The sequence below is a fragment of the Sphaerodactylus townsendi genome, linkage group LG13 (assembly GCF_021028975.2).
Source record: "Sphaerodactylus townsendi isolate TG3544 linkage group LG13, MPM_Stown_v2.3, whole genome shotgun sequence".
Classification (NCBI taxonomy): domain Eukaryota; kingdom Metazoa; phylum Chordata; class Lepidosauria; order Squamata; family Sphaerodactylidae; genus Sphaerodactylus; species Sphaerodactylus townsendi.
Window position 1 is genome coordinate 50,504,484 of NC_059437.1, and position 16,943 is coordinate 50,521,426.

Consider the following 16,943-nt stretch of genomic DNA (forward strand, 5'->3'; position numbering starts at 1 on the left):
CCTGGACAGTATGTGTATGCTGTACAAAGAAGAAGAAGAAGAGTTTGGATTTATATCCCCCCTTTCTCTCCTGCAGGAGACTCAAAGGGGCTTACAAGCTCCTTGCCCTTCCCCCCTCACAACAAACACCCTGTGAGGTAGGTGGGGCTGGGAGAGCTCCGAGAAGCTGTGACTAGCCCAAGGTCACCCAGCTGGCGTGTGTGGGAGTGTACAGGCTAATCTGAATTCCCCAGATAAGCCTCCACAGCTCAAGCGGCAGAGCAGGGAATCAAACCCGGTTCCTCCAGATTAGAGTGCACCTGCTCTTAGCCACTACACCACTGCTGCTCCTGCTCCAAAGGGATCTGCAAAAAAAGCAGAGAAGCGAAACCACTTGTGAAAACATTTCCTTAGAAGAAAAACAGGAACTTCACCAGTCAGGAGATGGAGGGCATACAAAGCTGCTGGGTGGCTGTGCCGCATGGCGGGTAGTATGCGTTCAGGTTGGTGGGTTGTGAATTGTGCCGCCAGCCTGAAAAGTTTGAATGTGGCCAGCAAGGAACAGCCCGGGGCTCAGCAGAGGCAAAAAAACCCGAGCCTGTGCAGTTTGACATTCACAAATCTTCTCTGCTCAGCATCCTTCTTCCACTTAAACCCAGCTTTGATCTCCTTCCTTTGCCACCTGGAGAGAGAGATATTTAAAAAACGCATTCCATGAGTGGTTGCAAACCAGACAGGCCGGCTCCGTTGACATTGCGCCGCGGCCCTTAGCGGCACTTGGCGTGGAGACGTGTTATTTCTCCGCCAGCTGGTTGTTCCATTTTATACAACACTTAAGTAACAATTTCATAGCCATTACCAGCCTGCAGTAATGACAGGGGCCGGGAGCTAAAGTGCTAACTGATGGTAAACTACAAAGAGAGAAAAAGAAGATGGGGAAGGGGGAGAAAAAAAACCCGAGACGCAAAAACAGACCGTGTGGGTAAATGAAAAGAGATGACGCCTGCATTTTAATTGGACGGTTTTGAAGCCTCTTCTTATCAGTTGAGTAAACATGGTGTTTAGCGGGTCAAGAAGGGAGAATTGGCAAATTACTATCTTTTGGCGTTTAGGAAATGCAAAGGTATTGATTCTTGGTGTTCCCCTTTCTCCACTTCTCTTGCGTCGGGCCAAGGGCTCAGGTGTCCTTCAGACAACAACTAGGCGAGATCATGGCTAGGGATTGACGTTGCCAACCTCCAGTTTGCACCTGGCGATCTTGCAGAAGAAGAGTTTGGATTTATCCCCCGCCTTTCTCTCCTGTAAGGAGTCTCAGAGTGGCTTACAGACTCCTTTTCCCTTCCTCTCCCCACAACAGACTTTGAATAATGCTTTTAATAGGGTAAGAAGCCCTGGGGAAGAGTTTATGGACTCAAGGTGGCAGTGCCCCCCCCCCCCAAAAAAAAGTTTGGAGAATCACTGCCACAGAAGATCTTCACAGAAGATAGCATCTTCCAATTGAATTTGCTGGATTAAGGGCAACTGAAGTCGAATGTAGCTATACGGGGTGACTCCACCCCAAGCACGAATCGACGGTTTCTCTCGCCTGCTTCTTTCTCCTTTTGTGCCTCGCACAGCAGAACACAGGGCTGACCTGTCCCGTTTCTATTTCCAACATCTAAAAGTTGAATTTGCTGCTGGAGCATGCAGGTGCCTCTTTTCCTGACATATGTGCAAGGTTATCTGGCTTTCCCTGCTTGCCCACAGCAAATTCCCCTCTTGATAAATAGGAACGGACTTGTGAGACTGTGCAAAGAAAACCCCAGAGGGGAAGGTGAATCAGGTAGACTTGAAAGCCCCGTACCTGACAAGAATCTCAGGCAGCAGATTGTTGTATGTTGTAGCATTCTGACCTGCACGTCATGTACAAACAGACCACTCAATCTATTAAGGATTGTGAGAAAGAGTGGTCTTGGCATGGGATAAGGAACACTGTGTGACAGGAAGGCATTATATCCTGTGCCTCGCTTTGGCCCCTTCCGCACATGCAGAATAATGCACTTTCAATCCACTTTTAAAGCACTTTGGAACTTTGCGGAATAGCAAAATCCACTTGCAATCATTTGTGAAAGTGGATTGAAAGTGCATTATTCTGCATGTGCGGAAGGGGCCTTTGTAGTGTACATTTTAAAAAAAACATCAGAAGTGTCTTGCTGGATCGGACCATAGGGCCATCAAGTCCAGTATTCTGTTTACTCTGTGGCCGGCCAGCTGCCTCTTGGAAGCCCACCCACCGGACGTCTACAACCTCCCACCCAGAGGTGGGATCCAGCAGGTTCTCACAGGTTCCCGAGAGTAGGTTACTAATTATTTGTGTGTGCCGAGAGGAGGTTACTAATTGGTGATTTTGCTACGTGACTTTTGCCTTAGTTACGCCCCTCCTCTCAGCAGTAGGCGCAGAACTTGAAGCAGTCTAGCAGGAGGTGCACCAGCGTGCGTGGCAGCCTGCGCCTGCGTGCATTCGTTTCCCACCCAAGGACCGGCACAGCGACTGCATCCTTGCCACAGCCCCGCCCAGGAATGCCCCGCCCCCGGAATGCCCGGCCACACCCCCGTCGTGCCCCGCCCAGCCCCATTGGCACTACGCCACAGTTTGAATCCCACCACCATGGGAACCTGTTACTAAAAAGTTTGGATCCCACCACTGCTCCCACCCATCCTCCATGGCTACTGATTTGAAGAGGCATCATTCTGCCTCTGGTACTGGGGGGGAATAGACATCCATCATGGCTAATAGTCATTGATAGCCCTTTCCCCCATGAATTAGTCCCCTCCAACGTTCCCTACCATATTGGTGTCATGCAGATAAGGGGCCGTCCAGCAGGGGGAGCTCTCCCAGGTGACTCAGTTCCACTCAGTGTTTTGTTAGTTCTGGGCAGCAACTGGGAACAATTAGAGGGACTAATGGTTCATTCCTCTTCTTCTATGCCTTCCAAAGAGGAGGCCATCACCACATCCTGGGGCAGGAAGGACCACAGTTTAACTCTGTGCTGTGTGATGGAATGCTTCCTTTTGTCTGTCCTGAAACTCCCACCCGTCAGCTTCAATGGACTACCAAGGTTCGAGTCTTCTGAACAGGGGAGAAAAAACTGTCGTGCCCCTCATTCAAGGAGCTTGAGGAAGTATATCTGGGTTTCTGCTTCCTAAAAAAACACACATTCAAGATAGGATAGGCTGAGTGTGATTGATTGGCAGAGTGGGTATTTGAACTCTGACCTCTCCGGTGGTAGACCAGCACTGTAACCAGGGGCGTCCCGGTTACAGCCATTTAGTCACATGGGGTGGAAAATCACCCCCACACCCCTCCCCCTTCCCCCCGAGTCCATGCACTGACTTCAAGACCTGGTGCAAAAAAAGTTGTTTGGTCTTGGCGGAGGAGGGCGGCTGACCATACAGGAGGCGGGGGCGGGTCCAGAAAACGCAGATTTTGCACTGGGCTGCGTTTTCCCTGGAAGAAGAAGAAGAAGAAGAAGAAGAAGAAGAAGAAGAAGAAGAAGAAGAAGAAGAAGAAGAAGAAGAAGAAGAAGAAGAAGAAGAAGAAGAAGAAGAAGAGTTTTGATTTATATCCCTCCTTTCTCTCCTGCAGGAGACTCAAAGGGGTTTACAATCTCCTTGCCCTTCCCCCCTCACAACAAACACCCTGTGAGGTGGGTGGGGCTGAGAGGGCTCCGAGAAGCTGTGACTCGCCCAAAGTCACCCAGCTGGCATGTGTGGGAGTGTACAGGCTAATCTGAATTCCCCAGATAAGCCTCCACAGCTCAAGCGGCAGAGCTGGGAATCAAACCCGGTTCCTCCAGATTAGATACATGAGCTCTTAACCTCCCACGCCACTGCTGCTCCTAGATATGCCTCTGACTGTAACAATCAAGCGGCTATCTGGTTTAGCAACCTGCTTGCTGCAGTGGCTCAAACGTGGTGGAATTCTATATTGGATGAGATCCAGGCCCTGCTGGATCTGTCACCATTTCACAGGGCCTGTTCCACGGGGCCTGTAGTTAAGTCAGCAGTGGTATTCAGCGTGGCTCCTTTCCCTTCCCCCTTCCATTTCTTGATTCCATTCTGTTATTCCTTCTTATGGTGTTATAAAGGAGGAACATCTGTTTAACTTACTGATTTTAATGCCATCTTGGGGTACTGTATTGATTTTATTGTATTTTATGCTGGAAGCAGCCGTGAGCCTGCAAGGGGAAGAGCAAACTGTACACAGAACAAACCAACCAACCAACCAGGTCCTTCTGTGAAGCCAACGTTATGTCAACAGCACTGCCCCCAGACATGTAGGCAAGAATGGATATGCTTCAGCAGTGGCGTAGGAGGATAAGAGCTCGTGTGTCTAATCTGGAGGAACCGGGTTTGATTCCCCGCTCTGCTGCCTGAGCTGTGGAGGCTTATCTGGGGAATTCAGATTAGCCTGTGCACTCCCACACACACCAGCTGGGTGACCTTGGGCTAGTCACAGCTTTTCGGAGCTCTCTCAGCCCCACCCACCTCACAGGGTGTTTGTTGTGAGGGGGGAAGGGCAAGGAGATTAAAAACCCCTTTGAGTCTCCTGCAGGAGAGAAAGGGGGGATATAAATCCAAACTCCTCCTCTTCCTCCTCCTCCTCCTCCTCCTCCTCCTCTTCTTCTTCTTCTTCTTCTTCTTCTTCTTCTTCTTCTTCTTCTTCTTCTTCTTCTTCTTCTTCTTCTTCTTCTTCTTCTTCTTCTTCTTCTTCTTCTTCTTCTTCTTCTTCTTCTTCTTCTTGAGACTTTATGCATAAGATGGGATCAGAGGCATGGTATAAATTTGGACTAGGTTTGGCAAAAACAACCTTTGGGCTAGGGCTGCAATCCGGTGGCTGGTGAAAGACTAAGGTGTGCACTTGTAGCACATGATGTGATGTCATTTCTGGGGGAAACAGGAAGTGAGGTCACATCACTCCGAATTGCCGGAAGCTCTTTGGCAAAGCCAAAGTGTTTCTGGTGATTCTTTGAGCAACAGTGACACGACATTGTGTGAGATGATGGGGTGGGGGGAGGGGAGGGGAGGGGATGGGCCACATAGAAAGGAGGTGGACTTCGTGACGTTATTCTCTGCTGAGGTCCTGCTGTGTCCCAAATCCCAGGCTCTATCCTCAGGCACCACTTCGAAAACCTCCTGGCATTTCCCAACCCTCATCAGCTGGGAATGTGTCTCATCACCATCATATGGTTCTGAAGAGATGAACTGTTCACCCCCTCACTGCCACCCACCCACACAAACAGTGATGGGAAAGAATTAAACTATTATTTGACAGAGTAACACTGCCCACTGGCAGGCTACAGCAATTCAGAGGTCTTGGGAGGGGGAGCTTTCAGATCTGTGGATCTGTGGACAGCTCCAATGTTTCAACCTTACACAGGGAGAGTGTGCCCTAAAGCTGGTCTCTTGGGGTCAAAGTCTGGGCAACCTTCTCTCTCCGAACTCGATGCAATTAAAATGGACAGGACTTTGCCGCACGAGCGCGTTCAAGATTCAAGCAGGAGCTGGACATGATGCGTCTGTTTGGGAATGCTCTAACTTGGATTTCTGGCACTGACCAGTGGTTTGAACTGGAAGAAGAGTTGCTTATTGAGCCCCATTTTTCTCTACGTTTAAGGAATCTCAAAGCAGCTTATAATTCACCTTCCCTTCCCCCACTCAACAGACACCTTGTGAGGCAGGTGGGACTGAGAGAGTTTTGAAAGAACTGTGACTGGCCCAAGGTCACTACCTCTGCGAAGATAACTTCGCTGGAGCATAAGTGTGCGAGCCTGATTGCTTTCCTTTGTTATTTGTTCCTGTTTTATTGTTCATAACCATTATTGTATTATAAAGCGAAAACAAAGTCTTGGATTCCTGGTTACATCCATACAGAGTAGAAATAAAACACTTTTTCCATACGTTCATGATTATAACTAACCTAGTCTTCCAACCTTTGGCCGAACACAGACCTTCCTTCTTTTAACTGAAGACTTACTGGAAAACTTTGTCTAGATAGAAATTAGTGCTCCTTGCGTAATGGACTGCAGTGTTTCCAGTGGTTCCTAGAGATACTGCCGTCACATCTTGGTTTTCTCAGGTATTTATTTATTTATTTATTTACTTACTTACTTACTTACTTACTTACTTACTTACTTACTTATTTATTTATATTTTTATACCACCCCATCCCCAAGGGTCTCCGGGCGGTGTACAACATAAAATCACAATACAGTTATAAATATAATTGCTAAAACCTTTAAAAACAACAATAAGAATAATAAGAGGCGTTCAACAAACCCCATTTTTTAAAAAAATCCTCCCCAAGAGGGAGGGATGGTGAGTCCCATTAGATGAAAAAGGGCCCAGATGTAAAGAGCCAAAAAAGGGGGGGTACCTTCAGCGGCTGGTCCCTCCAAAGGCCCGGTGGAACAACTCCATCTTACAGGCCCTGCGGAACTCACCAAGATCCTGCAGGGCCCGGACAGCTGGAGGAAGAGCGTTCCACCAGGCCGGGGCCAGAGCCATAAAGGCCCTGGCCTGCGTGGAGGCCAGCCGCATCATTGAGGGGCCAGGGACCACCAGTAGATTGGCCTCAACCGAACGGAGAGGCCATGCAGGGACATATGGGGGTGATGTCATTCTGCTTACAATTCTGCCCCCTGCCAGGTCCCCGTCCCCCATTCTACCACCGGTTGCCAATCAGCCAAGCACCCCTATAGTGGAGTAGACTCTACTGGCATGTTGGGTTAGCCGGTGGGATTGTTGTGACTTTGCCAGCTCCAGCTTGGGAAATACCTGGAGTTTTCAGGGGTGGAGCCTGGGGAGGTTGGGTTTGGGGAGGGGGAGGGACCTCGATGGGGTGTAATATATAAACTCCACCTTCCAACTGGCCGTTTCCTCCAGGCGAACTGATCTCTTCAGCCTGGAGATCAGTTGTTACCCCGGGAAATATTCAGCCACCCCCTGGAGGTAGACAAGCCCATGTGATATGGGTTGATGGTTCTGATTTTCAAGAGGTGTTTCCAAGCTGCTCTCAGCTCCGGACGAGGTGGGAGCAGGGGCGTACCACCCAGGGGGACATATGGGGTCAAACGTCCCCGGGCACCAGGCTACATTTCCCCTAGATATGCCTCTGGGTGGGAGTTTGAGAATTGTCTAACATGTAAGGAAGTGACCTTCAAGCCCTTGAAGATGCTTCTCGACACGGTGAAATCCAACTGCAAATAGTCTTGCCCTTCTGAATGCAGTAATTGTTCTAGACAAGTGGTGGAAACAGCTGAAGGGCCCAGGCTGAGAGCCAGCCGGGCAGATGAACCAAATCTACGCAGCTCTTCTCATCCAGGTCAGGTGGAAAAGAAATCCCACAGCCTTTGTTGGCTGCTTGGCTCGACTCCTGCTGTTGAAATCAGCAACTGTCCGGGGAAAAGCTGCCAAATGTGTCCTCTCTCATAACAGTGACATCTTGATTTTGGCGCGTGCAAAAAAACCCTCATGCATATGCAGAACGGCGCTCTCTTGCTTCTTTTTTTTTTAATCCTCTCAAAGTTTAAACGGTGGCAGTCCAAATTCGGCACCAAGGATGGTTGGGTTTTGCAAGCTGTAGGAAATTTCAGAAGTGGTTTCTGTTTGAATCGATACTGGATTCACCCAGGCTTCTTGCCCGTGGGAGGTTGCTCTGGTCTCCCCGTTACAACAGAGTAACGAATTAAAATAAAGAAGCTCAAAGAAGCTCAAGCCGATACAGAATAAAATCAGAGAGATCTTTATTCGGCCAACTGCGGGCAAGACAATATCAGGGCAGCCACACTAAAATGGCGGTGGGTTCTCACTTTTATAGCATTAATGACAAGCAATATCAAAATGGCAGCAAAGAATACACCCCAAAATGCCCACATCATCAATCAATCACACAAAAGGTGGAGATTTTCCCTGTTCCCACAGCCCTTTGGGGTTGTCCAAAATCCCCATTGGAAGATGTCAGTATTTCACTCTTTGACGTTATATGAACCAAAAACCCTTGTTTCTCTTATCATGTATGTTTCAAGTTGCCCTATTTCTCAGACAAAGAGCCTGAACTTTCTCATAGGCCTTCCTATTGTTCTCAGGAAGAGGGCAACTTTTTAAGGTATCTCTTGGGTACAACAGGATCTCAAAAACAGTTTAGTTTGCACATTTTGTGTAATTGTGAACAATGGGACCTTTTTGGAGTTATTGGGCTATACTAGCAATAGGAAAGAATAGGTTTAAGGCCTGCATAATTTCTTTGGTCAGCAGCATTATGGTTGCCATCTCTCCATTATAGGAAAAATAATGGAGGGAAAGAAGAAACAACCTTTCTTGTTAAATCCAAAACCCTTTTCTCTTTCTGTTTTTCTAATTTCTAATTTCTCTTTTCCTTCTGTCTACATTCTTTTCCCCTCTTTTCTGCTTTCTTTCTTCTGCGCCTACATCCCAAGTCCTAATCTAACCACTGATTTCAACCTACATAGGTGTTACTGTTTCTCTTTTTTTGGGGTTGCTGTGTGCTCATCTACAAAGGTGTCTATCTCTCAGGCCTGGCGGCCTTCCATGCCCTTAGGTTTGGAGAATGCAAATCAGGAGTTTGACGGATTTGCTTCCTTTGTTATGGCCCCAGAATTCAATTTTCCTTGCAGGCTCGGGGCTATCCTGGCACAAAATATTGCTTCTGTTTCGACTGCCGATTGAACAAAGTTCTGTCTATTACACCTTTCTTTCCGGATCGTGCAGGCCATCTATCTTGTGCCGTAGCCCCTTTGAAAGGAACAGTAACGAGGAACGCAATGAAGACTGATGGGGTGTCAGGAGAGGACCATTTCCTGTCTAATTGTTAACATAGCCTCTTCTCTCTCGTAGGGCAAAGGTGAAGAAAGGCGTGAACGTTTTCAGCATCCGGGCCAGCAATCCCTACACGTGGGACGTCCAAAAGAGCGTGGATTATTTAGGGAAATATGCACCAGCTGTTATCTTTTGTCGAAGGAAGTCCTCTCCCCCTGGAAAGAGGTAAGGTGTTTCCCGGTGGCTTTGTAGCTGTCTTCTGGAGACGGGTGGCATTTCTTGGGAGATTCTTTGGACCTTCTCAGCCAGGTTAATCACAGCATTAAGACTTCCAAGGAAGCACGAGACCATCTCTAGTCATTGTTCCCTATGATACAGCCCTGGCTGCCCAGTGCAGACAACAGCTCCACATGTTCATTGAACAAGAGGGGAAGGAGAGCTGGGTGACCACATGAAGGAAGTGGCTGGGCGAACACTCCTCCCAGGGAGGGGGACACACCGGCAACTACTTCTGCGCATGTTTGCTCTCTTCCTGTTGTTGAATTCTGATGTTTCTTGCTTTGTGGAAAGGTTATTTTGCTCTGTTTTTTTCCTGTTTCTGCACTGTTTTTGTGCTATAGATTGGGGTGTGTCCACAGGCACCATCTTGCCTACTTACTGGTGATTTACTTGTGTTTTTAGGACGCGGACATGCCATGGCCAGATGATACTTTTGCTCAGCAAGGTTTCTGGACGTTTGATTGGCCGTGGAGATTTGTAGAGGTGTTTGTTTTGGCAACAATTGCCACCCCATCATTAGGATCTGCCCTGTGTCACTGACAAGTAGCTGGGGCAGCCATATTGTGGCTGGCTCCGCCTCCTTTGGGGGCCATCTTGTTGCACCCGTTTTGTGCCTAGAACTACCACACTTTCTCAGAGTTCCAAAGGAGTTTGGAGGCTAAAAGAAGGTTGGGATTCTGTGATTCTGTGATTCTGAACTTCACCTATTCTGGCACCTGGTCACATGGAGCCTTTCATCAATGGGTGATTAATGGTCTGTGGTTTTAGTTGCTTTTTGAATGGTTATGCATTACTTTGTTGGGACACATCAGTGGCCCATTTGGTGCACTGCCGCACAGCTGTTTCAACCACCTTAAGACTGTTTTCAAATTAAGGTTGCCCACCTCCAAATGGTGGCTAAAGGTCTCTTGGGATAGCAACTTATCTCTAGACACCAGAGGCCAGAACCTCCTGGGGAAAATGGCTGCTTTGCAAGGGGGCATTGATGGCATTCTACCCCATTTGAACCCCTCTCCTCCTCAAACTCCTCCCTCCTCAGGCTCCGCCCCCAAATTCTCCTGGTATTTCCCAACCCAGAGCGGGCAACCTGTTAGGACTTGAACCCTGAAGCAATAAACTAACTCTGTGTCTTTGATCAGCAGCATTTATTGATAGGCATCAAAGCACCCAGCTTGTCAAAGCAAATTCTGGTGAATCTGGCTTTTGCTAACCCCTTTATCCTGATGTTAATCGCCCCTCCCATTTTCCTAAAGAATGTGAAAAAGAGTTAATTTGGAGCTAAGGCACCCCAAGGTTGGTGATAGAGACAGAGTCACCTGGCATCCTGCCCCCACAGGACAACAGGAACAATCCCATTTCCCATGAGACCAAAGTGTCAGGGGAAAGCCTAGTTATCTACTCAGCATGTGAAGCCATAAAACAAAGATCAAGGAAAGAATGTCCCAGGATGGCAGTGATAACATATAGCAGGATGGTTACGTATATCTTGTAGCAATTACATTGAGTTAGGAATGCATCTCAATCAACTAGACCCAATCCCCTGACACAACTCTATTCCAAATAAACAGGTTTTTAATCAGTAACTGGGTAGCTTCCATTTAAAAATTGAGAGCTTCTTGAGTGACAGAAGGGACATTGCTGATATGGGGATTAAAATTTAACTTGTAATAAGTTTTTTTAAAAAAAAACTTGAGCTGCTACAATTATACACAAAGCAAGATTCTTAAAGGAAGAAAGGATGAAAACTTAAAGCATGGGTGATCAACTTCTTCAGGCCAGGGGCTGGACCGCTTATGCCATGGTTAGGTAGCCAGCCTCCAAGCAGTGGCTGGAGATCTCCCAGTATTACAAGTAATGGAGATCCGTTTCCCTGGGGGGAAATGGCAGCTCTAGGGAGTAGATTCTGTGGAATCCTATCCACACTGTGCTCCATTCTCTCCCCAAATTTCACCTTTCTCAGGGCTGTGTCTCTACATTGCCAAGAATCTCCCAAGCACCCGAACCCAGGTGTTCAAGGGCTGAACTCCCATAGCCAAGATGTCATAGAACCAGGGGGCATACATTGAAAATGTTGGGGGGAAGAATTAGGTCTAATAACAGGAAACACTTCTTCACGCAACGTGTGATTGGTGTTTGGAATATGCTGCCACAGGAGGTGTTGATGGCCACTAACCTGGATAGCTTTCAAAGGGGCTTTGACAGATTTATGGAGGAGAAGTCGATTTATGGCTACCAATCTTGATCCTCTTTGATCTGAGATTGCAAATGCCTTAACAGTCCAGGTGCTCGGGAGCAACAGCCGCAGAAGGCCATTGCTTTCACCTCCTGCATGTGAGCTCCCAATGGCACCTGGTGGGCCACTGCGAGTAGCAGAGAGCTGGACTAGATGGACTCTGGTCTGATCCAGCTGGCTTGTTCTTATGTTCTTATGAAAATTTCATCTGGTAAGGGAGGCTGGCTGTGATCCGGCCTTGGAAACTGCGTGGAGAACAGAATGGCTCAGGGCACAGGAAATCAAAATCTTAAATCAGCAGCCCCTCTCCGAGAAGGAAGATTTCAACCCATTGCTTTCAACTTTCATTTCTCAGAAGGCATGGTTTCTTTCCCCTTTTCTATCCCTTTTATTCTTTGCAGATCTTCCTTTTGCTTTAATAATATTGTGTATTATATTTTCTAAAAATACACGCTGGAATGCGCCCGTGGGGGGAAAAAAGGCAAGAGAAAATGATACTATCTGCTCAAGTTGGTTTATAATGTTCTGCTTATTGTGTTACATGTGCTGTATATCAAACAGCCTCCCCGCCCCCTCCCCCCCCCGACGATCTTTATTGCCTAAAGAAAATGGAAAAGTAAGAGGAAACATTTGTTTTGCTAGCTCTGTGTGTGTGTGTGTATTTAAAAAATGCCTTCTCACTAAGCTCTTCAAATTATGGGAGAGGCTTAAATATGAATGCCTTGCTAATTATTGTCTTCGGTTTGTATCTTGAACTTTCTGCAGGGAATTAAGAACTGCATTCTAAATTCATTCACAAATGGAAAACGGATTGACTTTTTTTGTGTAAAACAGAAAAAGGATGAACTGATGGTTTGTGGTTCTGAGGAGCAGTAGAACAAGTGAATAGATATAATAAAGATGTGGATTTTAGTAGTAAGAATGGCTATGAATTATTTCTTTGGCGTCAACAAGACTGGAAGCCCCTTTTAAAGTCTTTTTTGTGTTTTCTGTATTTTTGTGTATTTTTGGTTGTTTGGTTTTTGGTCTTTCTTTGTGTGAATTTCCTTAAAGTCTTAATAATAAAACATTAAAACAGAGGAAGGAAGGAAGGAAGGAAGGAAGGAAGGAAGGAAGGAAGGAAGGAAGGAAGGAAGGAAGGAAGGAAGGAAGGAAGGAAGGAAGGAAGGAAGGAAGGAAGGAAGGAAGGAAGGAAGGAATCCCACTTTCTCAGATAAAACAGTCTTCTCACTTGGGGACTGTACCACCTGGATTTCAAATATGACAGCTGAAGAGCAGCAGCAAATTTGAGTGCTTTATTCTAGACCAATGTTTCTCAGACAGGGTGCTGAGTATGAGAATATAGCAGTAGAGGCTCTTGGCATGACCTGGTACCCATCAAGGGGCAATCATTTATGATGGTATCAGGTCACTCTGGGGAAAACACAGAAGCACCCTGTAAGTCTTTTCCCCCTCCTCTTACCCGACTCCCACCAGTTGTCAGCTGCTGACTTGTAATGTTATTGTACTATTAGTGGTTTCGCTCAAATGGAAATAATGGCTTCAGTTATGCACAGAGTCCATTCCTGATCCAATGTACAGTGAAACCTCAATTTTTGTTGGTAATCCGTCCAAAAAGAATCGATGAAAACCGAAACTGATGAAAACCAAGGCAAATTTTTCCATAGGAATCCATGTAAATCCAATTAATCCGTTCTAGGCACTCCAAAAAATATACCAAAAACACATTTTTGGTGAATAAACATAGTGTTTAATGCTGAAAACAGTAACAAACAATAACACTAGGACCAGCTTCAGAGCCAGTGGACCAATGTCGCACCAAAAAGCTGTCCAAAGAGGTCTGTTTCTGACGCCTCTTTAAGATTTGTCTGAAATGGGGCAAGACATTGTCATTAAACAAGTTGCAGACACGGCCTGCAACAGCTTTGTCCGGGCGATTCTTCTCCACAAACCGCTGCACCTTACTGCAAATCGATGAAAACTGAGACAAATTTTTCACTGAAAAAATCGATGAAAACCGAAACCGATGAAAACCAAAGGCAATGAAAACCGAGGTTCCACTGTATGCCATGCAGAGAACCGTAAATTTGTTTGCTTCCATTTCTTTATCAATTGTTTTTCAATTTGCCTGTCTTTTACTGCCTACTTACAAGGCTGTGTTTTCTTGGTCTTTGTGTATTTTCTATGTTTGGGTTGTTTTTGTAAAAAAAAAACCCATCACATCTTTCATATGTTAGGTACAAGTATCTGTGATAAACATGTGTAGCTATGAATAAGAAATGGTTCTAACGTCCTTTGAAACACAAGTGCTCAGAACAAATAAATACAAAGCAAGAAGCATTTTCCCTGGTGATGTTTTGGTGTAATTCAAGAATAGGAAAAAATCTATTTGATATCAAATCACAATGGGAGGGGGGCATTAATGGCTGACACTTTGGAGGAGATGGGGTGGGGATATGGAGGGGTACTGACACTGCATGAAGCATGACATCACTTCCAGGTGAGACTGGAAGTGATATAATGTTGCTGCAGGGATCAGTGGTAAATCCATAGTTTCCAGCAATTCCTAGAGCGACGTGACGTTATGTGTGTGGAGGTGGTGGTAGAAAGTGCCATCAAGTCCCAGTTGACTTCTGGTGATTCCGTTAAGTTTTCAAGGCAAGAAGAGTTTGGAGCTGGTTGGCCATTGCCTGCCTCTGTGTGGACCGAGAATTATGCATGTAACCATCATGGGGGGGGGGGGGAGAGGAAAGGAGATTGTAAGCCCCTTTCAGTCTCCTTACAGGAGAAAAAGGGGGATATAAATCCAAACTACTCCTCCTCCTCCTCCTCCTCCTCCTCCTCCTCTTCTTCTTCTTCTTCTTCTTCTTCTTCTTCTTCTTCTTCTTCTTCTTCTTCTTCTTCTTGAGTGGCATACTTTTTAATCTGATGTTTTGCTCACTCAAAGTACATAGGGTGTAATAGTCTGAACACTCTGTCGGCTTTTCCAATGGAAAAAAAATAGAAAATGTTAGGGATTGTTTTCCGTCCCTTTTTCTTTTCTCCCTTTCCTTTTCATGTTTGCCCTCTCCAGTTCACATCCCTCACTGGAGTATTAAGCAACTCTGTGCCATTGATGGAAATATACCATGATGCGATTTTAATGACTGTGATGAGATTTAAATTATTGTGACTTTTAAAGTGAATTTGTAAATTGCTAAAATTCGATTGCTGTAGTGTTAGAAATGACCCCAAGCCCATCTGGGGAGGGACTGTATACAAACAAATAAATTACAAAAAATAATAATGATAAAACTAGCCATTTTGCTTCAAACACCATATTATTGTTTGTGGACATGGACTTTTTTTTTTTGGTTGTCTATACTCCAAAGACTGTTCTTTACTTCCTTCCCAGATTAATGAAATAGATCGTGTTGCGATCCTGTCAAAAATCATGCCATGAAAAGGGTGACATCACCTTTTGTTGCCAATCAGATTTGGCTGCAACGAAGGATGAATTCAAAGTCTGCCTCTTTTGCTGTTTCCACCCCCAAAGCCCAAATGAACTTGACTTTCGGTCTTGGTTTTTGCTCCAGATCTCCCCCATGAAACGTGCCATTTTTCAAAGTCCCCCGTGTGCTAATCAATCAGCATTAGACAATTTTATCCATATTGGGCATGAGATAACGTACGTTCTGCTTGCAAGAAAGAAAAAAAATGGCATGTCAACCGTGTTAGAAACCCAGGCAACGGGCAACCGTAATCCAAACCAATCTACAAAGCCAGCAGCAAAAGCCGGAGAACCGGAACCGCTGACAAAAATATAAATGAAAAAACTAATCTTTAGTTACAAGGTGATGTCACCGAGAGTGATCTAAATGAATAAGGATATGTTTTAACATAATGTATTTTAACATTCTTCTGCAAAATATGAGAGCGTTTCCCCGCATTGCTGTGAGCAGCTTTGGCTCAGCTTTAACTGTAAGCTACGTAGGAGCCCCGCTGTCATTTCGGTGTAGGCCTGTGCCACTTGTGACCCATTAAAAAGAGTACTGCTCATTTGGGGCTCAAATTTTGCCTCCCGTCTGGGTGGAAGAAGGGAGATAGTGTCCGCAACTGGGTTGGACGCTTGGCTCTTGGCTGGTAGCGCAACTGGCAACCTGTTAAAGTGAATGGAGTTCTGATGGTCGCTTGGTTCTTGACTGGTAACCTAACTGGCAACCCACTACCATAGGTGTGAAACTTGTGGCCCTCCAGATGTTTTGGACTACAGTTCCCATCATCCCCTGCCAACATCATGCTGGCAGGAGATGATGGGAGCTGTAGTCCATAACATCTGGAGGGCCGCAAGCAGTGGTGGGATCCAAAAATTTTAGTAACAGGTTCCCATGGTGGTGGGATTCAAACAGTGGCGTAGCGCCAGTGGGTCTGGGCGGGGCATGACGAAGGCGTGGCCGGGCATTCTGGGGGCGGGGCATTAATAATTTCTCTGTTACTGTAAAAAACTCTTACTGTAAAAAAGGTTCCTAATTTCCAGCTGTTCTATAATTTAAACTCATTATAGCAAGTCCTATCGTCTACTGCCAACAGAAACAACTACTTCTCCTCCAATTGACTGCCTGTCAAATACTTAATACTTTTAAATACTTAATTTTGTTTCTAGAAATCAAAAGAAGGACACTTTCCTTAAACAAGGAGCTTTACCATATTTCTAAAACATGTTTTTAAAACAGCCCAATAGAGAGAATTATCCCGTTTTCTACCTTCGCTAACCAACCACATAGGAAACAACAGGACTTTATGATTTTTGGACCTAATGGAATTTCTAATGGAAAAGCAGACCCAATTAGTAACCCACTCTCGGGAACTGGTGAGAACCTGCTGGATCCCACCTCTGGCTGCGAGTTTGACACCTGTGCACTAAACTGAATAGAGTCTTGATGCCCCACTCCTCCACCTGAGTGGCGGAGACCTATCTGGTGAACTACATGTGTTTCCGCATTCCTATATTCCTGCTGGGTGACCTTGGGTTAGTCACAGTTCTTCAGGACTCTCTCAGCCCTGCCTACCTCACAAGGTGCCTGTTGCGAGGAGAGGAAGGAAAAGAGGCTTGTAAGCTGCCTTGAGTCTCCTTACAGGAGAAAAAGGTGGGGTATAAATCCAAACTCCCCCTCCTTCTCCTCTTCTTGTTCTCCTTCGCAGATTTTTCTTGCAGGATTCAATCCTGCATTGATTGGGTAGAGGGGGTACTTGGCTCACATTGGCTAGTAAAAGGACGCATCTAAGAAATTCTACCAATGCTACGACTCTTAATGTTCACTTAAGACCATCCACGTAAATGATTACTGTTCCCATAAACTTACATTCTAAAATTTGTCTTTGCAGGAATTTGCCTGTTGCTAATTACGAAAGATAATGGCAGATTAAATTATTCAACTGGTGTGCTCGTTTCACATTCAACTTGACTCTGTTTTGCTGTTCATTGATGGGTGGGATCATTCAAACCACCAGGAATTGATCCGAAGGCAATCTGTGTCTGCAGTTTTAATCTCAGTTAAAAGACATAATGCAGTTAAAACACCGAAAGCAGCTAGTTTGCTCCTGGAGCCTGCCCATTTTCCAGGTTGCTACCTGCTCCACACATTTGCATCTCATT

At 45.9% G+C, this 16,943-nt stretch overlaps 1 protein-coding gene across 1 annotated transcript in view; it reads left to right on the top strand.

The window, feature by feature from the left end:
* LOC125442489 (transmembrane protein 132D-like) overlaps window positions 1-16,943 on the top strand; it is a 383,280-nt gene that overhangs the window by 119,761 nt on the left and 246,576 nt on the right. Inside the window, exon 3 of the mRNA XM_048513856.1 lies at window positions 8,875-9,021. Within this exon, the coding sequence (XP_048369813.1) occupies window positions 8,875-9,021 (147 nt within the window). The remainder of the gene's footprint in view (window positions 1-8,874; window positions 9,022-16,943) is intronic.